We start from the raw sequence: 27,817 nt of genomic DNA, 5'->3' as shown, positions 1-27,817 counted from the left end.
CTGCTTGTTTGTCCTTAAAAATGGATGTGACAGTTAACTCTTCTGCTTATGGTACATAAGACTGCTCATTTCTGTATATTAATGCTAACCACAAGTAGTTGCCAATCTGATGTTTAAAAATGTATTTTCTCTTTTTGTTTTGCCTTTTTTTGATGATTAGGTTGAATGCCTTTTCTTATATATGTTGTTTTATGAATTGCCTGCTCACATTTCTGTATTTTTTTTCCAACTGTTGTCGTTTTCATTCACTAATAGATTTTCTTTTTTATTCTGAATACTAATCCTATATCACTATGTCATTTTTTCAAGTATTTCTCCTAACTTGTGGTTACTTGTAGTACTTTCTGTGCCTTTGAATATATTATTTTATATCTAGTGTCTTTGCTATTGTGCTTAACTGCTATTTTGATAGATTTTCCACTGTTTATTTCAAAATCCATTTCTTCCTTATTTGTTTTGTTTTGTTTTTGTTTGAGACAGAGTCTTGCTCTTGTCACCCAGGCTGGAGTATAGTCACACGATCTCGGCTCACTGCAACCTCCGCCTCCTGGGTTCAAGCAATTCTCCTGCCTCAGCTTCCTGAGTAGCTGGGATTACAGGTGTCTGCCACCACGCCTGGCTAATTTTTGTAATTTTAATAGAGATGGGGTTTCGCCATGTTGGCCAGGCCGGTCTTAAACTCCTGACCTCAGGTGATCCGCCCGCCTTGGCCTCCCAAACTGCTGGGATTACAGGCATGAGCCATCGCGCCTGGCCTTTCTTCCTTATTTGTGATGCTTCTCTGTCATAGTTACATTTTTTATTGTTTGTGTCTGTCTTTTGGATAATTATTCTGTTGTACTCTTTTTTTTTGTACTTAAGATAATAATGCGTTGTTATATGCTGTCACATCTGAGAGGGCAAACATTCTTCATTACTTTTGATTTTCAATTTTTTTCTCTGTTTTTAGCATTGCTTCACTTAGGGATTAAGTTTTGTTTTGTTTTTGTTATGGAATTTCGCTGTGTTGCTCAGGCTGGAGTGTAATGGCTCTGGACTCACTGCAATCTCCACCTCCTGGGTTCAAGCAATTCTCCTGCCTCAGCCTCCCGAGTAGCTGGGATTACAGGCATCCACCACCATGCCCGGCTAATTTTTGTATTTTTAGTGGAGACGAGGTTTTACCATGTTGGCAGGCTGGTCTCTAACTCCTGACCTCGTGATCCTTTCGCCTCGGCCTCCAAAAGTGCTGGGATTACAGGCGTGAGCCACCGCGCCTGGCCTCAGAGTAAGTTTTAAAAGCTTGTCATGCTACAAAATATCTAGGTGGAATTTTCTTTTTTTTTCTTCTTTCTGTCTTTCTCTCTTTTTCTTTTCTTTTCTTCTTTCTTGTTTTTTGAGACAGGGTCTCGTTCTGTCGCCCAGACTGGAGTGCAGTGGCATGATTATAGTTCACTGCAGCCTTGACTTCTGGGGCTCAAGTGATTCTCCCACCACAGCCTCCCAGGGAGCTGGAGCCAGAGACACATGTCACCATACCTGGCTAATTCTTAAATTTGTTGTCGAGATGGGGTCTCACTATGTTGCCCAGACTGGTCTTGAACTCCTGGGCTCAAGCAATCCTCTTGTCCCAGCTTTCCAAAGTGTTGGGATTATAGGCGTGAGCCACCATGCCTGGCTATAGTTACTTTTAAAAATTCTCCTTTTTTTTTCTTTAGTCACCTCCCTGACAATACTTCTAATAAATTTTATCCAGGAAGAACTGATTTTTTTTTTACATTGAGTCTTAGCTCTAATATTTCATAAGACAGCTCTAATATGTCATGTAAGTGTTTCTAGATACATTTTTCTTGCCATTCTGTTTTTTTTTTTTTGAGACAGAGTCTCCCTCTGTCACCCTGGCTGAAGTGAAGTGGCACAGTGTTGGCTCACTGCAACCTCTGCCTCCTGGGTTCAAGCGATTCTCCTGCCTCCGCTTCCTGAGTAGCTGGGATTCTATCATGCCTGGCTAATGTTTTGTATTTTTAATAGAGACGGAGTTTCCCCATGTTGTCCAGGCTGGTCTTGAACTTGTGAGCTTAGGTGATCCACCCACCTCACCCTTCCAAAGTGCTAGGGTTACAGTCATGAGCCACAGCGCCTGGCCTGAATGTTTTCTTTATTGTATCTTCTGACTCCTATTTGAGCTTTTACTGCTTTGCTCAGGATTTTCACAACGTATTGGATATAGTATGCATACCCTTTGTTTTGTGTTTAAGAGAAATGTCTGTGGTGTTTTATTACTATGGTGTTTTTTTGTGTTTAAGAGAAATATCTGTAGTATATTATTATGGAATTTTCTTGTTAGTTTGAAGTGATCTTTATCAGCTTAAGGAATGATTTTTATGTTCTTAATTTTTATTTTTATCAGTGAATGATTGTTGAAACATTTAGTGTCTTTTCAATTTCTGTTAAGAAATGAGTTAATTTTTGTTTACCCCTTTGATGTTGTCAATAAATTTCCTAATATGCTTTAAAAATCATTAGAGGTGTTTAAAATGGAAAAACAGTGCAGTTTAAGATAGAGACGTTAATCTCATCTTTTAGTAGTTAACCAGGAATATGGGGATAAAGGAATTTGAAGAAAATGTATAGTTTCTTGCCTCCTGGCCTCAATAATCTAACATAGTCACAGTCAGGCTCCACAAACTGCTCTTCTAGTCTCTCTAAGCACTGTTCTTTGCACAGTATATTTATTGAATTGATTGTTGTGCTGTTAACAGTGAGGTGGCTGATCGAATTTTTTTCTGTTTACCAGTCAAATGGCTTCAGACTCTTTATGTCAACAGTAGAAAAGATGATTAAAATTTAGAAGAGAAATATGGTATTTGGAAATGCCAAAATAAGGTCCTAGATCTGCATTTGTGAACCCTCAAAAAGAGCTTAGTTATATGTACTTGGTGGCTTACTGCATTTATCACTGAATTTCCTTGGAATTTTTCTCCCCTGCTTCTCTCTCTCCACCTCCTCCTTTTTATTTATTTTTTTTTTAATTCTGGAGGCTCTAGGCTCAGTTAAATATTTTCATGTGGCAGAGAGCCAGATTTCCAATAGCCCTGAACTCAGCATGCTGCTGTTGCTTAGCAACTACTTGTGAAGTCTTGTGGCTATAACTGAATTATAAATAGGGTTATGAGCAGAAGTGCAATTGAAATTGAGATTGGAAAGAAAGGCATACCCTTTTTTCCCCCATCTCACTTGAATTTGAGTGATTTTTTTTTTTTTTAAATGCAGAGTCAGTTTTCAGAAATCTGGCTCATAAACATTGGTAATACTAACCCTATCAGGAAGACAATATGGGCATCTTTGTAGTTACACATTTGGAAGCTTATTTTTTTTTTTTTCAGGGCTAAACAGTCTATAATGGAGACGTGGTAGTTCATGGAAACTGGAGAACAGAACTTCTAATTTTCATGGTCATACATGTAGAAAAATATCCATGCATTGTATTACTGCTGTATTTATCTTCCACATTTACATTAAAATCAACATACAGGAACACTTTATTAGATTATGTTCTTGTACTTTTCATCACATCATTTCTTTAGAGTGGCTTAAAAATTGTCCTATAATCATGACCACAGTCATTTGATGAATATTGAATGCATGAGTAAATCAACCTATCTTTATTATTGCTTAAACAGTACATTTTAAAGTACACTTTATTAAAATGTTATCAGCAAAAAACCTGAAAGGTTCTTTAAGGTCTTCTGATTTAATTTCCTTATATTTCACATGGAAAGCTTTAGACCTAAGGGTGTTAAATGATTTGCCTAAGATACGTCACACCCTGGTGTGTGTATGTATATGTGTGTTTGTTTTTTTTGCATTGGTCTCTCTGTTACATATTTCACAACTCTCTTTTTTTTGCACTCATATTTCATCAGTTTACACAAAATTTAATTGAATTCTGTAATTTATTAAAAAATGTACAACTTAGTAACAAACACAACTTATATGAACAGGTTTAGTTGAGAGCAGAAGACCATGGGTATCTGTCAATATATTTGTAGAATGGATGGATAACATTGGCTTATTTGATATGATGATTAGGAGGTTAAGAGAGTTTCCAAAGTATAGAATTTTTGGTCAGAACTCTACAGATTTTTTTCAGGTTCTAAAAGATGAAACTAAGTGGCAATTCTTGGTTTTGGATAACTCTGTGCTTTCTTAAAATATATTAAACTTTTGTTAATAGCTTTTAACAGCCCATCCTGTGAAACTAAGTCGATTACAGACATTTGCCAGAAACAAGTAGATTGTATTCTTAGGCATTGTTGCTAGGAAAAATTTAGAGTGGAAATGTAATTTTTTCTTTTGCTGCCATTGGAGGTGCTGGTTCATTCTTTGTTGTATGCCCAGTAGTAGAGATGTTGCTATCAAAAGTGTAAGTTTCTTTGAAAGGTTTAACTGAAGGAAGATGTAGAATTATAAATAGAATTGGCTGGAAAATTTGTGATAAAAAATAATTTTAATTAGATCTACAAAGAGTGATAACCAGCAATATTGCTCTGCTATAGAAGATAAATAGTTGGTACAAAGAGGAATTTGAATTTCCTCCATAATATGGAAGAGGATTAAGGGTCTTTTTTCTTTCATCTTTTTTTTTTTTGGTGACAGGATCTCACTCTGTGGCCCAGGCTGAAGTGCAGTGGCACAATCATGGCTCACTATGACCTTGACCTCCCGGGCTCAAGTGATTCTCCCACCTCAGCCTCCTGAGTAGCTAGGACCACAGGTGTGCACCACCACACCCTGCTAATTTTTAAATTTTTTTTGTTGAGACAGGGTCTCACTATGTTGTCCAGGCTCATCTTGAACTTCTGGCCTCAAGCAGTCTTCCTACCTCAGCCTCCTGAAGTGCTGGGATTATAGGCGTGAGCCACTGCACCCAGACACCTCAGCTGCCACTTAAAACTCCTGTGGGTTTTTAGTAGGGCAGGTGGAAAAGAAGAGGAATAAGATAGACATCCAGGGTGAAGTTCCTGGAACTCTTTTTAGTTGCTATACTAATGTTCTAAGGTGCCTTGATTATTCAATTTCCCTCAAATTTGGATTGGTATGTGATGTGTAACTGCTTTGAATAATGTTTTGCAAGCATCATGCCTTCTTGCTTTTCTTGAAACAAAACTGGCCAGTATAAGCAAAAATTATTTGAAAAGCATTAAAACTAATTTAATAAAATATAAAATTCCAAGACATGTTTAAAGTGATATTTGATATATGGGATTATTAAATGTTCTCACTTGTAGTGCTTTATTTTTTTATTTTTTGAGATGGAGTCTCGCTTTGTTGCCCAGGTGGAGTGCAGTGGTGTGATGTCAGCTCACTGCAACCTCAGCCTCCTGGGTTCAAGTGATTCTCCTGCCTCAGCCTTCTGAGTAGCTGGGACTACAGATGTCTGCCGCCACGCCTGGCTGATTGCTGTATTTTTAGTAGAGTCGGGGTTTCGCCATGTTGGCCAGGCTGGTGTCGAACACCCAACCCCATGTGATCCACCTGCCTTAGCCTTGCAAAGTGCTGGGATTACAGGCGAGAGCCACCACGCCTGGCCTGTAGTGCTTTATTAACAAAATCTGATATGTTTGTGATATACTCTTTCACTAATTGTGACTCATAGGTTTATTAATATTGCTTTCCTTGCAATGAGGATAATAGTATAAGTTAAGAAGAACTATTTTAAGATATTTTAGATATATATATATATAATTGTGGTTAAATTTTGGATATCTGTTGCATATGAATGTAACATTTAGAAAAAAAAGTAAAATAAGCTAAGCTACTTTTCATGTAGACCAGTGTTTAAAATAACAGTTTTTATGTTTTTTTTTGTTGTTGTTGTTGTTGTTGTTGTTTTTATGAGATGGAGTCTCACTCTTTCGCCCAGACTGTAGTGCAATGGCGTGATCTCAGCTCACTGCCACCACGCCCGGCTGACTTTTTGTATTTTTAGTAGAGACAGGGTTTTACCATCTTGGCCAGGCTGGTCTTGAACTCCTGACATTGTGATCCACCCACCTCAGCCTCCCAAAGTGCTAGGATTACAGGCGTGAGCCACCATATCCGGACAGTGTTTTTAAAAGCTTGGTTAAATTTCATTTTAAAATCTAACCACCGTTACATATTCGGTTAAAAAGAGTCTCAGTCGGTGGATTACTCGTATAATTTTTACCCTTCCTCCAGTGGAGCTTTTGTTACTTAAAATGGTTCTATGTTCCTGTATGTTTTAAAGGCATTGTTTCTAATCTTTATTTCATGACTAAAATAAGTCCTCTACATATAATTTTTTTTAATTTTTATTTATTTATTTATTTATTTTTTTGAGACGGAGTCTTGCTCTGTCGCCCAGGCTGGAGTGCAGTGGCGCGATCTCGGCTCACTGCAAGCTCCGCCTCCCGGGTTCACACCATTCTCCTGCCTCAGCCTCTCCGTGTAGCTGGGACTACAGGCGCCCGCCACCACACCCGGCTAATTTTTTGTATTTTTTAGTAGAGACGGGGTTTCACTGTGGTCTCGATCTCCTGACCTCGTGATCCGCCCGCCTCGGCCTCCCAAAGTGCTGGGATTACAAGCATGAGCCACTGCGCCCGGCCATAATTTTTATATTAAGTGTTTAGGCTTTCGTAGTGTCAAATATATGAATTCATTTTGCATTTTGGATAACAAGTAGTGACCAAAGAAAACATTTTAAAATTAATTTGTCACTTCATCAAAACACACTACTGGATGGTTTGATATAAGAAATGCATAGAACAAGTACACTAATAAATAGCATTGGTTTTAACATGACTTGGCTGTCAAACCAGCCATTCATTTCAGCAACTGTAATTTAAATTCTTGAAATTAAAAGGTTTTTTTTTCTTTTTGTTTTCTCTTTCCTATTTATTTATCTATTTTTTGGTTTGGTTTGGTTTGGTTGTTTCCTACTGATCTGTAATCCTCTTCATGATGTTATATTAGACTATACATTGTTTGCCATCTTTAGGAATTAAAATCCACTCCATAATAAATTTGTACTTTACAGAGAGACATGCCTATTAAGTATTATTAGGTTGGAAAGGTAGAATGATTTATCTGGGTAAAGGAGTAAGAAATTTCAAGTATTGTCAACTTTAACATTACTCCACTTTAGGCAAAATTGAAAAATCAAAAATAGCGGTGTTGTACAGATTATTTATGTGCATGGTTAACTTTTACTTGACACAATCATAAGATAATTTGTTGTTCTAACTGATAGAAATTATTTTAACTTAATTGAGAAAATAATTATTGAACGCCTACTGTGTATAAGACACTACTGTTTGTGGAAAGAAGTTTGTGTTAAAAAAAGTATAAGGCATACTTCGTACGTTATTTTGAAGTCTGCTTTGGTAAGTTATTTAAGCTTTGTATTTTTAATACATATTAAACAGTTTTTTTAACCAACAAATCTGATTGACTCATAAAATTGCAGAAAAAAAGTGCCAGGAAAAATGCAGTACTGTTTAGAATTTGAGATTTTAGAGAACCTTTAATGTATTAGGACTGTGATTCAAGTGTTTTATGATTCTCCTGTAAATAGAAAACACTTAAATATATAGGTATTGATGTGCACACACACACACACACACACAAATATATGGACAATGGCATGTTTCTTGAAAGTGGCCCATTTATTTAGCTTTACATTCATTTCTTTAATTGGCACCTAATAAGTAAAGATGTCAAGTTAATATTTTAGGTGATGAAATGCAAGACACGTATTTTTTTCCAAGAAAATAGAGTGTTTTTGCTGGAAGTTTTGCTTTTATATTCGCATCTATTCTAAGATTCCTGCTAGCATATTGTTTCTATTTTTAGGCTGTTGCCAGGCAGATTTAAAATTTCTTCTCTTATGGCTGTCTAATTTCTATCTTCCTGATTGGTTACATGATGCTGCTTTTATTAGCCAACCACAGTGACTATGCAAATCGTATTTCAGTTTCTGTTGCTGTGAAAGAACTGATAAGATGGCTGCAGGGGGCTCCCTTTGGGGTATGCTTTTTATTTTAAAGAGGGTTTTCATCAATATGTAGTAAGAAGCAAAGATAGATTTCTTTTAAAGGGGCATTTTATTTTTGAAATGGGAAATCAAACTAAGCAAGCTTTATAGAAGGCTGAAAAATGCCTCTCTTGTGTATTTGATTAATTTTAATGCTGCTCTGTTTTGCCTCTATTAGGCAACTTATAAGTGGGTATATTTTATTACTTTTTGTATGTAAACATGCCAGCATGCTAGTTTACAAGTCTGTTAAAATGTTCTAGATTATTGCCTTTGCTTTCTAAAAGAATAGTTTTTTTCATGTAGGAATTATTTTAGATGTCAGTTATATGTATATAGCGCATCATTCTTTTAGCCAATACTTAATTGTATTCTGTGTTCTCAACACTACGTAGTTCACTAATATACTAGAATACTTCATTTTTTTGTTCTTTTGTAAAATGATCTCAGAAGCACATCATCATGATATCAGCATATTTAAGATGTTTTCTAATATCAAAGCTTTGGACACTTAAAATGTATTAATTTTTCCTGAGATTTGACAGAGATTAAAATTTGAAAGAAGTAGTAATTTTATACTACTCGATAAAAAATGTCAAAATGTTCCATTAAACAATACATAAATGTAGTATTACAGTCCATTTATAATAAAAATTTCTAAAAGGATACCTTCAGAGCATTGGCAAGTACAGAGAATGGTGGCAGAACACGCCATATGAATAAAAACAATATTGATAAAGTGTGACAAAGCCATATGTAATAACATCAGAAAGTTCAAGAAGTATACCTCATTTAAAAACATTTATCATCATTAATTACATATAAGGCCTTTTGTTATAGTACCATTTTATAATAAAAGAATGTTTCTGTTTCACTTAAGACTTTCTAGTCTTTCTGGTAAAAGATAGTTAATTGAATTTTCCGTGTGCAGAAGACTTTATTAATATTTGCTCCTGGAGGGGTCACTGTGTCATGCTTAGTACTGCTTTGTCTTTTCTTTTTTGTTTTTAAATATCTTGTGTGGGTATTTTATGCCCATTACTGCAATCGTGCGAGATGAGCATACTGTAGAATTATGTACCATTTAGGACAGGGAAAAAGAGTAATGAGCTCATCCAAGATGAGGACATAAGAGAACAAGGCTGTTGCTATTTTACACATACTGCCTTTCACCACCAGTATAATCACAGATACACTTGTTGGCTTAAAAATGTGAACGCTCTAGAGTATAAACCAACACTCAATTCTCTTGGTATAGTTGTTCTGTCCATGTTGGAAGTGTGACCCAGTAAAGGGGTTTAGGTTAAAAATAAATGAAAAACACTCAACTGAAGTTCTGCTATTTTTTTAAAATATCTAGTTTATTGAGATACAATTCACATGTCATACAATTCACCTGTTTAAGTGTATAATTCAGTGGTTTTCAGCATATTCACAGAGTCGTGTAATCACCACAATCAATGTTTGAACATTTTTATTACCCTATAAAGAAATCCTGCACCTTTTAGCAGCCAACCCTTATTTCCTCCCAAGCCCTCCAACCCTAGGCAATTGGTAAGCCACTTTCTGTCTGTATAGATTTGCCTATTCTGGACATTTCATATACAGTAGTCCCCCCTTCTCCACAGTTTTGTTTTCTGTGGTTTTAGCTCTCTGTAGTCAACTGTGGGTAATATTAAGTGGAAGAATTTCAGAAATAAATAATTCATAAGTTTTAAATTTGGCACCGTTCTAAGTAGTGTGATGAAATCTCATGCCATTCTCTTCTGTCCTACCTAGGATATGAACCATCCCTTTGTCCAGTATGTCCAGGGCATCTACACTGTAGATGCTACCCACCCATTAGTCATTTAGGAGATGTCTGGGTTGTTAGATCTGTGCTGGTATCACAATGTTTGTCTTAAAGTCACCCTTAATTTACTTAATAACAGCTTCAACGTGCAAGAGTAGGGATGCTGGCAATTTGGATATGCCAAAGACAAGCTGTAAAGTGCTTCCTTTAAGTGAAAAGGTAAAGTTGACTTAATAAAGGAAAGAAAAAGAATCATATGCTGAGGTTGCTAAGATCTATAGTAAGAACTATGTTATACTTCTGTGAAACGAACAGTATATTGTTATAATTGTTCTATTTTATTATTATTGTCAATCTCTTACTGTTCTTAATTTATAAGTTAAATGTTATGTATGTATGTATAGGAAAAAACATAGTATATATAAGGTTCAGTACTATCCAGTTTCAGGCATTCACTGGGTGTTTGGGAATATATCTTCTGTGGATAAGGGGGGAATACCGTAAATGGAATCATTCAGTATGTGGTCTTTTCTGACTGGCTTCTCTCACTCAGCATGTTTTCAGAGTTTATGCGTGTAGTAGCAGGTACAGTACTTCATTCCCTTTATGGCTGAATGATATTCTATTGTATGGATATACCACATTTTATTTATCCATTCATTAGTCACAGGGCATTTAGGTTGTTTCCAGTTTTGGGCCATTATGCGTAGTGCTTCTATAAAGCATTTGTGTACAAGTTTTTGTGTGGACGTATGTTTTCATTTCTCTTGGGTATATACCTAGGAATGGAATTGCTGGATCGTATGGCAACTCTGTATTTCACATATTGTGGAACTGCCTGTTTTCCAAAGCAGCTGCACCTTTTTGCAATCCCACCAGCATTGTATGAAGGTTCCAATTTATCCATATCCTTGCCAATACTCGTTATTCTTGTTGATTATAGCTGTCCTGGTGTGTGTGAGATGTTATCTCGTTGTGGTTTTGACTTGCATTTCGCTGATGACTAATGACGTTTACTGCCTGTGAACTATTGGCTTATAAAAGCCATAGCATTAGGAGAAAAACCTAATGTAGGTGACGGGTTGATGGGTGCAGCAAACCACCATGGCACGTGTATACCTATGTAACAAAACTGCACGTTCTGTACATGTACCTCAGAACTTAAAGTATAATAATAATTAAAAAAAAACCAGCTTTTTGTGGAAATGCCTTTAAGTCCTTTGCTCATTTTAAAATGGAGTTATTTGGTGTTTTATTATTGAATTGTAACAGTTTTTATATACTCAAGATACAAGTCTCGTATTGGGTATATGGTTTGCAAGTATTTTCGTCCATTGTGTGAATTGTGTTTTCACTTTCTTAGTGGTTTCCTTTGCAGCACGAACCGTTGTAATTTTGATGAAGTTCAGTTAAACTGTTTTTTTTTTTTTCCTTCTTCTTTTGTTGCTTCTTCTCTTTGGATCCTATCTAAGAAACCATTGCCTGTTCCAAATTTATGAAGATTTATGTCTGTGTTTCCTTTTAAGATTTAGTTATAGCTCATAAATTTAGGTCTTTCATTTATAGGAGTTAATTTTTGTATAAGGCAAGAAATAGGAGTCCAACTTCATTCTTTTGCATGTGGCTATCCAGTTTTTCCAACACTCTTTGTTTAAAATACTATTCTTCCCCCGTTGAATGGTCTTGTAACTCTTTTCTAAGACAATTTACTGTAAAAGTGAGGGTTTATTTCCGTTCCAAAATATATCCTAAGGATACACCTGTCATTTTACTAGTAGTGTCACACTGTCTAGGTTACTGTAGCTTTGTAATAACTTTTGAAAATGCAAAGTATGAGTTCTCCAAGTTTGTTTTTCTTCTTCAAGATTGTTTTGGTTGTTCTGGGACCCTTACATTTTCATATTAATTTTAGGATCAGCTTATCACCGTCTGCAAAGAAAATAGCTAGGATTTTGATAGAGATTGTTTTGAACCTGTAGCTTAATTTGAAGAGTGTTGACATCTTAAGGATTCGGGTCTTTTGATTCATGAGTATGGAACGTCTTTTATTTATTTATGTCTTTAATTTATTCAGTAGTATTTTATAGTTTTCAGAATATTAAGTTTTGTACTTCTTTGGCAAAATTAATTTTTGATATTACTCTAAATGAGATTGTTTTATTTTTGGATCATTTGTTTCAAGGGTAGAGAAATGCAATAGATTTTTATATGTTAATCTTATTATAGTGAACTTTGTTGAACTCTTATTCTAATAAATTTTTAGTTGATTTCTTACTATTTTCTGTATACAAGATTTTATTATCTGTAAATAAAAATAGTTCTTTCTTTTTTTTTCAAGTTGTATGACTTTTGGTTGGGTGTGGTGGCTCATGCCTGTAATCTCAGCACTTTGGGTGGCCGAGGCAGGTGGATCACCTGAGCTTGGCAGTTTGAGACCAGCCTGGCCAACATGGTGAAACCCCATCCCTACTAAAAATACAAAAATTAGCCAGGCTTGGTGGTTCACGCCTGTAATTCTAGCTACTAAGGAGGCTGAGGCCTGAGAATCACTTGAACCCGGGAGGCGGAGGCTACAGTGATCTGAGATTGTGCCAGTGCACCCCAGCCTGGGTGACAGAGACCATGTCTCAAAAAACAAACAAACAAAAAGTTGTTTAACTTTTATTTCATTTTCTTGCCTAATTCTCCTGGCTAGAACTTCTAGTTCAATGCTGACTAGAAATGGTGAGCGCAGATATCTTTTCTTGTTCTGATCTTAGGGTGAAAGATTTCAGTCTTTGACCATTAAGTATGACAGCTGTGGGTTTTTCCTTGGTGCCCTTTATCAGGTTGAGGAAATCCTCTTCTATTCTTAGTTGGTTGAGTGAATTCTGCTCTTAATTGCTATGTTAAATTAAAGATGAGATAATTTAATACTTAGAAAGCTGCTGGTAATACTCTTGTAGCTAATATGTGAAGCAGTCAGCAGGCTGGTGAAATTGGGGAGAGAGTCTACTCTCAGGTCTCGTTTACTGAGTAGATAGGTTTTACCAGTGATCTTAAATGGCATCTCCATTTTCAAAGAGATAAAGAAGACAATTGCTGAACATTCTATTAAAATGGTACCAAAACTTAAATGATGAAATGCATAAGATGGGTTCCTGTGCTGAAGAAAACAACTTGGTACTGAATTGGGTGTCTGCTTTACCTTACCAAGTTAAAATTACTATCTGTGTGATTATTGATAGTAGTATAATTATTGATTTATTAATTCCCATGATATGTAAAGTTGAAATTATATAAATTATCACATAAACTAATGAGAAAAGGATATGTTTTGTTATAGTGTCTGACATATATTGTTCCTCGATAAGCATCAGTTTCTTTTTCTCCTTTCATGGTGTGTAATAAAAGGAGTTTTTTTCAAGGTGTTAATAAAAGGCAGAATTTATAAGGCATGGTTGGGAATAATAAACATCAAATTCAAGATTATGCTTATCTTTGCATTTAGTAGTCAAGGATGGAGAAGGAGGAGTAAGCTGTTGTGTTGTACAGGGCACTTTATTTTTCTTTCATAATGAAAAATTATATGTGTCAGTATAGCTAAAACTTGAGCTAGAATGGAACTTAGCAAGCATCTACCCTAACCTCTTCAGTTTTACAGTTGAGGAAACTCAACTCCAGAGAGTTAAATTGATTTATTCTATGGTGGTTGTATACTAATGTTAGAACATGGAATAGAACCTAGTTTTGTTAGTTCAGAAGTCTTTTTGTTATGCCAAGCTTTTTAGAATATGTGTATTTTAAAGTGTGATAGTTTGCATGATATTTTATAATTATACTTCTTTACAGCAAGAGGATTATATGTCCTTACCTTTTGCCATGTGACATGAGGTGTTTTCCCTTGGGAGATTTTTACTTCCCATGCCCTTAATGACTAATTTGGTTTTAGCCAATGGAATGTGAATGAAAGTAATGTACACCATGTCTAAGCAAAAGCTTTAAAATAAGCCTGTCCTGCCCAGGGCCCACAGGCTGCATACAAAACCCTGTTTTGAATGTAGCCCAACACAAATTCGTAAACTTTCTTAAAACATTATGAAATCTTTTTTTTCAGCTCATCTGCTATCGTTAGTATATTTTATGTGTGACTCAAGACAATTCTTTCATTGTGGCCCAGAGAAGCCAAAAGTTTGGACACCCCTGCTAAAAGCTATTGTATACTGTATATCTCTGTCATCTTGGTCTTTTACCTCTGCCACAAGGCCTAGATGGGGTGAGGGGTGCTGTTCCTTCAGCCTGGTGTCCTAGAATGAAAAAGTATACAGTTATTGGCCAGTGAAATTTTATTGTTGTTGTTGCTGCATTATCATCTAGTAAAAGATGACTAACACAGAAAGTTAGCTGTCCAGCTTTTCTCTTTAGGTTGGGTTAATAAGAAAAGTAAGAGTTATTTCCTGGCATTTGAAGGATTTACATCTTTCAGCTCCTCATACCTCATTCTGGGTGTTTTACTTCACCCAAACAAAATGTGAAAAGTACGTTTGGACAAATGATTTCTACTGCTGGTTATTTATTTATTTTTTTAATGAGACCTGGTCTTGCTGTGTTGCCCAGGTTGGTCTCTACCCTTTAGGCTCAAGCAGTCCACTGCCTCAGCCTCCCAAGTAGCTGAGATTACAAGTATGTGCCACTGCTCTCAGCTCTGGACAAATGATTTCTTAAATTCCTGTGGAGATAAATACAAGACCTTCTATAACTTCACTCCTTATCTGCATAGGGATAGTAGAGTTTGGCAAGCTAGTGAGTAGGGCCTTGATGGAAAATTGGCCAATTTTCTAAGGGGATGTAATTTGCTCTATGTATTCTAAAATGGCATTTGTTGGATCAGGTCATTTAATTTTATTTTGCCCATGTAACACAATGATCCCAAAAATTGACTTGGAGAAGTAATTTTAAGGTATCTTATGTTTTTATCATGTGGACCATTCCAAAATTTCTGAAAACATAGCATTGAATGCAACAAGAAATTAGATTGTAGTGACAATTCTGGCTTTGATGTAACCAAAATTTTAAGGACATGATTTACTCCTGCCTTGTCTAGGGAATTGTTGGTAACCTTGTCTAGGGAATTGTTGGTAGAGCAAACTCCCTATTCCCTTTGTGGTTGGTTATTTTTTACAATTTAGTTTGGGGATATTGCATTCCACATTTTGGTTGGTGACAGGCAGAGGGGTTAATTTGTGAAAGTGTCAAATGTTATGATCACTTGATAACTTACTCAACTGAGTTTATGAGTATTTGACAAACAGATTTCACCACTTACTGGTTTTTTTTTTTTTAAGATGGCAGGATAGCTAGTGACAGTTATTTTATACCAGTTGAGAGAACCGTAGCTAACAATGCAACAGTATAACATCTGTTTACATAGCCTTTATGTTATACTGGGTGTTATAAGTAATTTAAAGATGATTTAAAGTATACAACAATATGTGCATAGGTTATATGCAAATACTACACTACTTTATGTAAGGGACTTGAACATTGTCAGATTTCGTTATCTGTAGGGAGTCCTGAGATCTGTCTCCCACAAATACTGATGGACATGGTATTTAAAATAAAAATTTCAAAATCTTTATACTAAATTTGAGCAGATAAGTATCAAAGTGAGTGAACAGATTCACTAGTCTATTTAATGGACAGTAAGCAGTAAAGCAGATTATTAGCATCTGTTGTGCAACCCACTATTCTTTATCATTTTATTTTTAAGAGTATTGCAAATTTTCAAGCAAAATTTAGAAGTATAAAATAAAATCATAACAGTTTTCAACTGAGAATGGGATTCTTAAAGAATCTAATAGCAGAGTTTCATTTCTAAAGAGGTTAGAAATTATCAGCATAAAGTGATTATTTAATATTTAATTCAGGCATTTAGTGAAAATAAACTTGAATTAAAATTATTTTCAGTAGAAAAATGAATGAAATTTTCATTCAGAAAAATGTTGTACTGTCAGGCAACAGCATGAATATAATTGGAATGCCTTTGTCAAAGATAGAAATGCCATGTCCACTTAAAAGGTTTTGCTTGATGCTTTCTAAGCTTTTGCTTTAGTTTTATTTTAAAGTATACTTCATCAGATATTCATTACTTTGAATTAATACAGCATTTGTTTTGTCTATGTGTTGTATGTGCTTTTTGACCCAACAATCGTGGTACTTAGTTAAGTCTGTTCTTGGAAAGCAGTACAGACCCTAGTTTATTTAATCAAAGAAACTCTACCATAGACCTGGTTTTCGAACAGAGCATCTAGAGTTATATTCCTAATGTTTCCATTTCATTGTTCACCTTGATTTTCACATCCTTTGCATTTTTAATAGAGCACTTGCCCTCATCTGCTTCCCTTGTTGCTGGGCAAGGTTTGTGACACTGATGTCTGATTGGTTTTAGATTGTTTCGGCTTTGAGCCAATCAGACAGTGAATTTCAGTTCTCTCACAGGACTGAAACATTGAAGCAGCTGTTGATATATTTTTCCTGTGGGGAGATTATATAAACTAAGAGTATGGCTGCAGCAAGCTCCCTCTTGGGTATGTTTGAAAAATTACAAGGTTCTTCTGTAAGGAAGGGGGGAAATGAGGTTTATTTTTAAAACTTGGTTATTAAGAACACCTAATAAGTAGTGAATTTGAGAAAAAAAATTCTGATAACAAATTTTCCATTTTTATTTTATAATCCTATGTTTAAAGAACTATGGAATGGTGTAATATAATAAAAATGTCTTTAATTTTCATGAGTATTTACTTTGTAATCCACACATTTGTTTTATAATAAAGCTTTGAAAGGACATCTCATATGACCTTTTGTAACTTGCTGCGAAAGGCAGTTAAGGAGAAAAGGATGTAGTAGTTGTACTTATACCACTTAATATAGGTTGTCCAGAATCAGACATTTAGATTTCATTAGATGAATTAAACTAAGTCAGTTCAGTGCAGTAGACAGCACAACACTTCATAATACTATCCCTAGTAATCCTTTGGGTCCAGAATACTATTAATTTTTGGAATCGGAAATCTGTAACAATAGTGGTAGATGGGTATGAAAATTTTTTTTTTTACTTGTCTGGATTTAAGGTTTTGCTAGATTTATATATATTATATATATGGTCTATGGAATTTTTAAAAAGAAATTTACGTTTGAATGTTGCATTGTATAGAAAAATATGTTCTTATGTATATTGTCCATATTTGACTTATTCCTCAGGTAGGAAATTAATTGATATTAATGTATATTTCTTGAAATGTTTATGGATATTTATTAAAGCAAATAGCATAAAAGATGTAAATCTTATTCATTTATGTGTGTGGTATATTTAATGCATGTTACGTGGATTTTATGTAAACTGTTCTAGATTACTTATTTCAAACAAAGAACCACACTTAAGTATTGCAGATACAGCTTTTGTTTAACTATGGTTTTCTGACCTTATTGTCTGTCTCCTGTTGCTGGGCAAGAATCAGAATGCTGGCTGCTGATTGGTTGAGTTTGTGAGCAGCTCTTGAACAGCCATTTAAATTCTTGAGCTTTTTGAGCAGGCAGTTTGTAGGCTAAGACATAACAGCTTCCCTTTGTTGTTTCATTGCTATGATCTCTTGCTAGAAAGAAGTGGGTGGAGGGGGATGAAGCAGAGAAGAGAGTAATGTTTTCATTTAAAGAAGAAGCTCGTTGGGCTTTCCTTAAAAATATTTTAAAAATAATTTACCAAAAATTTGAAAAAAAAATTTCCAAGTCAGAGAGACGTATTTGCAGGTAACATACCCTTCTCTGGTTATTTAAATATAAATTCCTGTAGAAAAAGGTTTTATTAGTGATATTATTTTCCCAGAGTTCTTGAATATACAGAGACTTAAAAAACATTATTTTGACTCTCTTCCTCATGAAAAAAATACTTTCAGGAGAAACTAGTTCATCATGTTTTGCAGTTACTTTTAGACATGGCAGACTTCTTCTGCCGTAAAGTACCATTGCTTTTTTCTGTGAAAATAAATTACAGTCATGTGAAAGCTTTCTGATTTGAGTTGCCACCTAAAATATTAACATTTATTTTATAGAATAGTTTTATGAATGGCATCTTAGTTCTAGATGACAGTACCAAAATGATCCTTGGAAGTGTTTTGCACTGGTATTACAGCCCTGGAAACTTGTTTGCAGGTAACACACCCTTCTCTAATGTGTATCTTTCTCAAATATGCTTTGCTAATGCAAAATACATTTCTAAAAGCAGACTGCTGATTGGTTTGTAGAGATATGGCTGAACTAGTTTGAACTAATTGTTCGTGTTACTTCCTTATTGCTTTGTCTGTTTTTTATTATATTTAGAACCCATAAGATCTGGTAAATGGCTGTAGTGTGCTCCCTTGTGGGTATGGATGGTAGTTATTCTATAATTCTTTTTAGAGTGCTTTATTATTACTGAAGTTCATGACAATTTTATTGATAAAACCAACTTTTCTTAACTTATATATTTTTATTAAATATTATTTGGTGGTGGCAATTTAATATTAACTGTGAGGTGAGGTTTACATGTTGGATTTTCCAATTTATATATAAAATACCAAAGAGGAATTTGTCTCAGACTCTTTAGTTTATTCCTAAAAACATTATTCTGAATATTTAGTTTATTCCTAAAAACGTTATCCTGAGTATATAGATGGTGATGGTTATAACATTTATTGAGTTCTTATTACATTCCAAGTGCTTAATGTATAGAATCTCATTTAGTTCTCATGGCAACCTTTGTGACAGGTGTTGGTATTAGTCCCTTTTTAAGGTAGCCAAAACTAAGAAATTGATGTTAGGTAATTTGCCCAGTCTCACATAGTAGGTTTTCTGGGAGAGTTGGAATTCAAATCTGTTAATCTGTCTACAGTCTACAGAGTTCATGTTCTTAATTGGGTTATTAAAAGTTACGAATTTTTTTAAAGGACTGCTTACTTTTAATATAAGAGTTCATGTTCTTAATTGGGTTATTGAAAGTTATGAATTTTTTAAAAGGAATACTTACTTTTAATGCAATTGGTAATAACTACCAGCTATCCATATAATATCTGAGAAATGGTGGATATTATGAGGCTAAAGTTCAAAAGAATGGCCTTTCAGTATTTTGAAATACTTAAAGGGTAACTATACTACTTATATTATAAATTTAATTATTTTGTAGTTTTGGAATTAGTAAGGAAATGTGACAGCAAAATACAGTGCATTGTATCTTATCTTTTTGCAGAAAATTTTGCAGTTAGCAAAACTTTGTAATGATGGGAAGGGAAAAACCTTGAAGGTGTGAAATTTTAGTCTGTAATTAAAAACCCTTAACATAGTGTCTATTATAATTTTGTATTAAAGTTTCTGTTTAAATGAAGAGTAATTTTTCTAAATAGTTTATTTAGTTATATAATTTAAATAAAATGGCTAGAATAAGAAATATGTTCTAAGTAATTGGCTTAAAGTGAGAGAATGAATACAGAATGTATCACAGTCTGGAAATTCTCTGACAAAGTGGTAGAATCTCAAGCTGAATTGGCCTCCAGCAAATAGGCTAGGCTTATTATTTTATGCCCTTCAGCCAAAGACCAGCAGGAACACCTTTGTAATTGAACAAGTTAGGTTTACTATTTGTTGCAGGGAGGAAATAATATTCACTATGGGGAAACTGTAAGGCACATCAATCAGTAAGAGGATGTTAGAAAAAACCTAGTATAGGATTTGAGTATAGTATAGGTTGGGTTATTTTGGGGAGAGATTAAGGAAGTAGATCCTTATCGTGGATTGGGTGACATCAGAAAGTGGGGGCACTTCTATACTTGGGTATCTCAATAAATTTTATCTATATAGGGAGGGCAGACTATTACAAGATAAAGCTGTAATTGATAAAGAAGTTGGCCCCGTGTGGTGGCTCACACCTGTAATCCCAGCACTTTGGGAGGCCGAGGCAGGTGGATCACGAGGTCAGAAGATCAAGACCATCTTGGCTAACATGGTAAAACCTCATCTCTACAAAAAATTAGCTGGGCGTGGTGGCGGGCGCCTGTGGTCCCAGCTACTCGGAAGGCTGAGGTAGGAAGAATGGCGTGAACCCAGGAGGCGGAGCTTGCAGTGAGCCGAGATCACGCCACTGCACTCCAGTCTGGGCGACGGAGCGAGACTCCATCTCAAAAAAAAAAAAAAAGATAAGGAAGTAGTCATCACTCATTTAGTGAGGGGGGATGTTTGGTGGGTTGCACAGTGACCTTGTCTGACTTGAATGTTCTCTGAGTTTGTTTTATGTCCAACCAGAGAACAGCATGGCTTAACTGTAAGCATCAGATCCATTAACAACATTGAGCCCTAACTGTGAGTATCAGTTAAGTTTCCAGGCATCAGGGGCTGCTTTTCTTTCTTTCTCAGGCCAAAGCAATATTCTACCATATCATTCCTACTGGTGATGGTAATGGTAAGTGACTATCCAATGTGAAAACAGTATTCCTGCCTCCTGTACATCTTAGTCCTTAAAGAAATTTTGTTTTATTCTACTATTGATTGATGACGTTGTTTTTCTTCAGAACTACATCCTTGTGCTCTTTTGTTTGCCTTTATTGCACTGGCCAGATGTTAACATGGAAATGGTTACAGGAAACATCCTTGTTTTCTTCTGATCGTATTTCAATGTCAGACATGATATCTCTGGTTTTCTTGGTAGATAACCTTTATCAGATTTGAGTAAGTTTCCTTGTATTCTTAGTTTCTGGCGAGTTGTAATTATGCATCAGTCTTGAATTTTGTCAAATGAATATTCTGTATTGAGGTAATCCTTTGTTCATTTTGTCCCTCTGTTCTGTTTATGTGATGAATTAAATAGCGTGATTTTTTTTGTGGTTTTCTTTTTTGCTTAACAGAAGTTTATTGTCTCAGAGTTCGGAGGCAACACATTTGAAATCACGATGTTGTCATTGCCATTCTCCCTCTGAAGGTGCTGAGGAAGGATCTGTTCCAGGCCTCTCTCCTAGCTTCTGGTAGTTGCTTGGCTTGTGGTACCATAACTTCAATTGTCACATGGCATTCTCCCAGTGTGCATGTCTGTCTGTGTCCATATTTTCCCCTTTTTATAAGGACACCAATTGTATTGGATTAGGGCTCACTTTAGTACCTTTATATTACCTTGATTACCACTGTAAAGGCCCTATCCAAATAAGGTCACATTCTGAGGTACTGGGGCTTAAGACTAATATCTTTCTGGGGATGTGGGGTGTGGGATGCTGCACAATTCAGTCAGTAACAACCTGGTACCAGACATTCAGTTTAGGCAAAACTCGTAATTGTGCACCCTGCTGGGCATGAAATAAAGTCAGAGTGCATCATGGCTTGTTCATGGTCAACACTGCTTGATTTTTGAATGTGAAATCAGCCTTGTATTTTTCTAAGTGAGCTTCACTTGGTCAGAATTCATTACCTTTTTAAGAAACCTACTTCTAAATAACTCATAGATGAAAGAAGAAATCATGATGGAAATTAGAAAATATTTTAACAGAATAATGTAAATGACACATTAAAGTGTGAGATGCAACTAAAGCAGCTCTTAGAGGGAAATTTATAGCTTTATATGCACACATTACAAAAGAAGAAAGATTGAAAATAACACTTAAGCTTGAATCTCAAGGAAAAGGATGACATGTTAAGCTCTTTCCAAGAAAAAGTAAGTGAAAAGATAATAAATATTAGAGTAAATAATTAAAACAAGAAAGCAGATATAAAACTAAGAAATATCAGCCAAGTAAATGTTCATACTTTAATAAGTGAATAGAATTGATAAAATTCTAGCACAACTTACCAAAAAAAGAGAAGAATACACACACACACACACACACACACACACACACACAACCTTTGTATTTATTGTTAAATTTTTTTGTAGTGGCATTACTGAGAGAAAACCACATATCTACTATTCACCCACTTAAAGTACAATTCAGTGATTTTTAGTATATTCACAGAGCTGTATAATCATCACCATAATCAATGTTAGAACATTTTCATAACCCTGTAAAGAAATCCTGTACCCTTTAGCAGCCACTCCTCATTTTCTCCAGAATCTTCCAACCCTAGGTAGTCACTGATTTACTTTCTGTCTCTAGATTTGCCTACTCTGGACATTTCATATAAATTGAATCATTCAGTATGTGGCCTTTTGTGACTGGCTTCTCTCACTCAGCATATTTTTAAGGTTTATGCATGTAGTAGCATGTTCAGTACTTCATTCCCCTTTGTGGTTGAATGATATTCTGTTGTAGGGGTATGGCACATTTTATTTATCCATTCATCAGTCATGGAACATTTAGGTTGCTTCTAGTTTTGTGCCATTATGAGTAGTGCCTCTATAGAGCATTTGTGTACAAGTTTTTGTGTGGACATATGTTTTCATTTCTCTTGGGAAATGAATGGAATGGAATTGCTGGGTCATATGACAACTCTGTATTTCACATATCGTGGGATTGCCTGTTTTCCAAAGTAGCTGCACCTATTTGCAATCCCACTATCATTGTATGAAAGTTCCAGTTTTTTCACATCCTTGCCAACACTCATTATTCTCGATGATTGTAGCCGTCCTGTTGTGTATGCAGTGTTATTTCATTGTGGTTTTGACTTGCGTTTCACTGATGTCTAATGATGTTTATTGCTTATGGACTTTTGGCTTAGGGGTCTCTTTCTGGAAATGTCTGTTCAAGTCCTTTGACCATTTTTAAATTGGGTTATTTGATTTATTATTGAATTATAGCAGTTCTTAGATATTCTAGATATAAAAGTCTGTATTCTATATAAATATATATTCTGTATTCTAGATATGAAAGTCTAGATTCGAGATAAAAGTCTTATCAGGCATATGATTTGCAAATATTTTCTCCCATTGTTGTGAATTTTCTTTCTTGATGGTAATCTTGTTAATATGTTTATAGTTCTGCCAATCTAAGTATGCTTGGTTGCAAATGTAATCTTTCCTTACATGTTTCTTAATTCTTCCTCCTTTTTCCATTATCTATATACCTGTTATTTCCCTACTGTTTTTGTTCTTACACTTTTATTTTTCTTTCTCATTTTCTTCAGGTACTTTTTTTTTTTTTTTTTTTTACTTTATCTACTTTTTTTTGCTTATACATCTCCATACTCTGTGAATTCCATATTGAAAAAAAAAAAACTTGTCCCTTTTTCCCCTAATACTTCCTAGTTGATTTTCTAGTAGACTATGGCCATTTTTGATTTTGTATTACACAGATGCAGTAAATATGAAAATTAGTATACAACAAGCAGTAGGGTTTCTATGTCTTTATTTAAACATTACGTGAAGTGTGCTGCTTGCATTCTTCTAAGATCAATTTGTATTAAGTCTACAATTAAGTGGCTTCTGTTTCAGTTATTAAACCCTCTTTCTCTTTTTTCTTAAAGATTCAAAATGGACAGTTTAGAAGAACCTCAGAAAAAAGTCTTTAAGGCTCGAAAAACGATGAGAGTGAGTGATCGTCAGCAACTTGAAGCAGTGTACAAGGTCAAAGAAGAACTGTTGAAAACTGATGTCAAGCTGTTAAATGGCAACCATGAAAATGGAGATTTGGACCCAACCTCACCTTTGGAAAATATGGATTACATTAAAGACAAGGAAGAGGTGAATGGCATTGAAGAGATTTGTTTTGATCCTGAAGAAAGTAAAGCAGAATGGAAAGAAACACCCTGTATCCTAAGTGTTAATGTAAAAAACAAGCAGGATGATGATTTAAATTGTGAACCTTTGTCTCCCCATAATATAACTCCAGAACCAGACTCTAAACTGACTGCTGAACCAGTTTCTGGTGATCCAGCCCCTGGTGATCTGGATGCTGGAGATCCAGCCTCCGGAGTACTGGCCTCTGGTGATTCCACCTCTGGTGACCCCACCTCTAGTGAACCCTCCTCTAGTGATGCTGCCTCTGGTGATGCAACCTCTGGTGATGCCCCTTCTGGTGATGTGCCCCCTGGTGATGCCACCTCTGGTGATGCCACTGCTGATGATCTCTCCTCTGGTGATCCCACCTCTAGTGATCCTATCCCAGGTGAACCGGTCCCTGTTGAACCCATTTCTGGTGATTGTGCCACTGATGATATAGCCTCTAGTGAAATAACTTCTGTTGATCTGGCTTCTGGAGCACCAGCTTCTACTGATCCAGCCTCTGATGATCTGGCCTCTGGTGATCTATCTGCTAGTGAACTGGCCTCTGATGATCTGGCCACGGGTGAACTGGCCTCTGATGAGCTGACTTCTGAATCAACCTTTGATCGTACCTTTGAACCAAATTCTGTACCAGTTTGTGAACCAGTTCCTGAAATTGACAATATAGAACCAAGTAGCAATAAAGATGATGATTTTCTTGAAAAAAATGGGGCTGGTGAAAAATTAGAGCAAATTCAGAGTAAAGACTCATTGGATGAGAAAAATAAAGCTGATAATAATATTGATGCTAATGAAGAAACTCTAGAAACAGATGATAACACTATTTGTTCAGATCGACCTCCTGAAAATGAAAAGAAGGTAGAGGAAGATATTATCACAGAGCTTGCTCTTGGCGAAGATGCTATATCTAGCAGTATGGAAATTGACCAAGGTGAAAAGAATGAAGATGAAACTTCTGCAGATCTTGTAGAAACCATTAATGAAAATGTTATTGAAGATGACAAAAGTGAGAATATCTTAGAAAATACAGACTCTATGGAGACAGATGAAATCATTCCTATTTTGGAAAAGCTTGCACCTTCTGAGGATGAACTTACTTGCTTTTCTAAAACATCTCTCCTTCCAATCGACGAGACAAATCCAGATTTGGAAGAGAAAATGGAAAGTTCTTTTGGTTCACCATCTAAACAAGAAAGTAGTGAGAGTTTGCCAAAAGAAGCCTTTCTGGTCCTCTCTGATGAAGAGGATATTTCAGGTGAAAAAGATGAGTCTGAAGTTATATCGCAAAATGAAACGTGCTCTCCAGGTTAGCATATAACTTAAATTTTAAAGATTTTTATTGACTTTGATGAACTGTTTAATAAAACATTATCAGAATGTTTTAAATTTATTTTAGTGGCAGAGAAAGTTGAGAATAGTGATGACTCTATAGAAAGATGTCTTAACTTCATAGAATTCAGAATTAGTGTGTCTACTCTGTGAGTAGCATTGTGCTAAATACTAAGAAGGGAGATAAAATAAGTAGAAAATATGCCCTTACAGTCTGGAAATAGAGATGAAGTAGAGCACCATAACACTGAGATAACAGTTTAAGTTAGTACATAATTGACTAGAGTTGTAGCAGTTCTTTCTTGCTATCACTTAGCGAACAAATAACTTAGAACTAAAAGCCTAATAGTTTAATCTATTTGCTTCAAGTGTAACAAATTATATTTTCAATTAATATTCCCAATGAAATCCTGTTCTTTAATATTCTTTGTCCAGGGAATGACAGCACCATTGTTGTAAGCGAGAAACCTTAAAGCTTGATTATCCATTTGATAAAGAAACCATTTGCTTCCTCAGCCCTTTTGATTCTACCCAATCTATTCTCTTCCTCATTTTCTGAATGAGCTCCCTATAACCCAATTCTCATATTTGATATTGTCCCTTTGTGTCTTAGATCTCTGTTACTTTTAGGTTGATTTCAAACTCCTTATGTAAAAGGTACATTAACTTTATGATTTGTTCAGTACCTGTCTCTCCCATCTCTTTTATTTTATTTATTATTCCTAGAGAAAAAGGGAACGAGAAAAATTCTACCTTCTTTTATGGTCAAACTCAAAAACATTATTCCTGTATGAAACTTTCTCAGCCTGAGGAAGACTGAGAAAAGAATGAATACCTTTCTGTTCCCATTATATCATGTTCTTTTAGATTTAGACATCTCTGAGAGAAGTGACCTTGCTAGCATAAAACACCATCTAATTTCTTCAAAGAAAAAAGATGGAGGCAGGTCTAAGAGACACAGAGACAATTTTTTTCCCCAATATATCATACCAGCTATTGGAGTTAGAGATTTTTTTCTTATTAAAAAATGGCTTTTTTTTTTTTTGGCCAGGTAAGGTGGCTCACACTTAGAATCCTACATAGGGAGGCTGAGGCAGGCGGATTGCTTGAGCTCAGGGGTCCGAGACCAGCCTGGGCAACATGGTGAGATCCCGTCTCTACAAAAATACAAAAATTAGCCAGGTGTGGTGGCACTTGTCTGTAGTCCAGGCTACTTGAGAGGCTGAGGTAGGGGGAATTGCTTGAACCTGGGTGGTCGAGGCTGAGATCGCGCCACTGTACTCCAGCCTGGGTGACAAAGTGAGACCCTGCCTCAAAAAAAAAAAAAAAAAAAATATGGCTTTTTATTTTCAAAGAGCATTCAACTAAACCTATATAAAGAGACAGGCCAGGCCCTTCTTGGTTCTAGAAATTTGAAGATAGTATTTGCCCTCGGGATACACACAAGAATTAAATCATAGGCCATTAAATACAAGGCTGTGAGTACAGTGATAATGTTAAATTGGTATTCTGGGGGTGCAGAGGAAGGTAACTTCATTAGAGCACCAGATGTATTAGGGATGTCTTGCCCCTTTTAATATCTGTATAACATAGAGGTTTTTTTTGTTTGCTTGTTTTTGTTTTATGAGACGGAGTCTTGCTCTGTTGCCCAGGCTGGAGTACAGTGGCATAATCATAGCTCACTTCAGCTTCCACTTTACTGGCTTAGGTGATCCTCCCGCCTAAGCCCCCTGAGTACCTGGGAATACAGGCATGTGCCACCACACTTGGCAAAATTTTAATTTTTTTGTAGAGACAGGGTCTTGCTATATTGGCTCCGCTGTAACATAGGGTTTTAATGAGTCTAATTCTTTTTTTTTTTTTTTTTTGGAGACGGAGTCTCACTCTGTCGCCCTGGCTGGAGTGCAGTGGCACGATCTTGGCTCACTGCAAACTCCGCCTCCCGGGTTCAAGCGATTCTCCTCCCCACTCTGCCTCCTGTGTAGCTGGGATTATAGGTGTGCCACACCACGCCTGGCTAATTTTTGCATTTTTAGTAGAGTCTGGGTTTCACCATGTTGGTCAGGCTGGTCTCAAACTTCTGACCTCATGATCCGCCCGCCTCGGCCTCCCAAAGTGCTGGGATTACAAGTGTGAGCCACCACGCCTGGCTGAGTCTAATTCCTTTTAATGGTAGCTCCATCCTACTTGCTCAGGCCAGAAACTTTGGAACCATTTTTATTTTTTCTTTCACACCCCGTAATCAGTCCATCAGGAAATTCTGTTGGTACTACTATCATAATAGATCTAGAGTCCAATTCACAACTGTTATTACTCCTGCTCTGAGTCACCATCATCAGGCCAAAACGGTGCCTGGCACACAGTTAGTGCCCAGTAAATATTTGTAAAGTGAATGAATAATCGATAATGTAAGAGAAGCGTATCATGGAGGACCTTGGTTATAATGCTAAAGCTTTATGATGGCACTGGAATGCCAGTAAAGAACTTCAAGCAGAGGAGAATGAAATTTACATTTTGGGAAGATAATAGGTGACAGTGTTGAGAATGGATTTCACTCATCCATTTTCTATAAGTGTTTATACAGAGTGTGGCACTAGGGCAAGTCCATAAAAAAGCCTTATAAGTCCTTTAAAAAAAAAAGTCTGTATAAGAAAGTTAAAAAAGCAAATTGCAGCTTATGATTTAATGAGTACCTTTATGTCAGAATCTTGATATTGGAGGGCATCCCACACAAGGCAATTAAGTGCTGAGAGATGAATATTAAGCCATTCATACTGCATACTTTGAAAATTCAAAGTTGGGAATATTTTTGGTTACTTGCCTTTAATCTGATAGTATGCTATTAGCAGGGTAAATTTAGTGATAGATTTAATTTCTTGGCTCATAACTAAACTTTTATTTTGTATCTTTTCCCCTTCCTCTGAAGGTAATTTTGTGTATTTTGAGTTTA

At 35.8% G+C, this 27,817-nt stretch overlaps 1 protein-coding gene across 6 annotated transcripts in view; it reads left to right on the top strand.

The window, feature by feature from the left end:
• Positions 1 to 27,817, top strand: part of ATF7IP (activating transcription factor 7 interacting protein) — a 120,338-nt gene that overhangs the window by 15,910 nt on the left and 76,611 nt on the right. For 4 of the 6 annotated variants that reach the window (XM_055280535.2, XM_055280536.2, XM_063639631.1 and 1 more), the window contains exon 2: positions 23,280 to 24,844. In XM_055280535.2, coding sequence (XP_055136510.1) covers positions 23,280 to 24,844 — 1,565 coding nt within the window. Of the gene's footprint in view, positions 1 to 8,009; positions 8,032 to 16,374; positions 16,397 to 23,279; positions 24,845 to 27,817 lie in introns of those variants that run through there. The other 2 variants (XM_055280539.2, XM_063639630.1) reach the window with 2 other exon arrangements.

Source organism: Symphalangus syndactylus, chromosome 5, assembly GCF_028878055.3.
Source record: "Symphalangus syndactylus isolate Jambi chromosome 5, NHGRI_mSymSyn1-v2.1_pri, whole genome shotgun sequence".
Classification (NCBI taxonomy): Eukaryota; Metazoa; Chordata; class Mammalia; order Primates; family Hylobatidae; genus Symphalangus; species Symphalangus syndactylus.
Note: the sequence above shows the minus strand (reverse complement) of the source record. Positions and strands in the feature narration are given on the sequence as shown.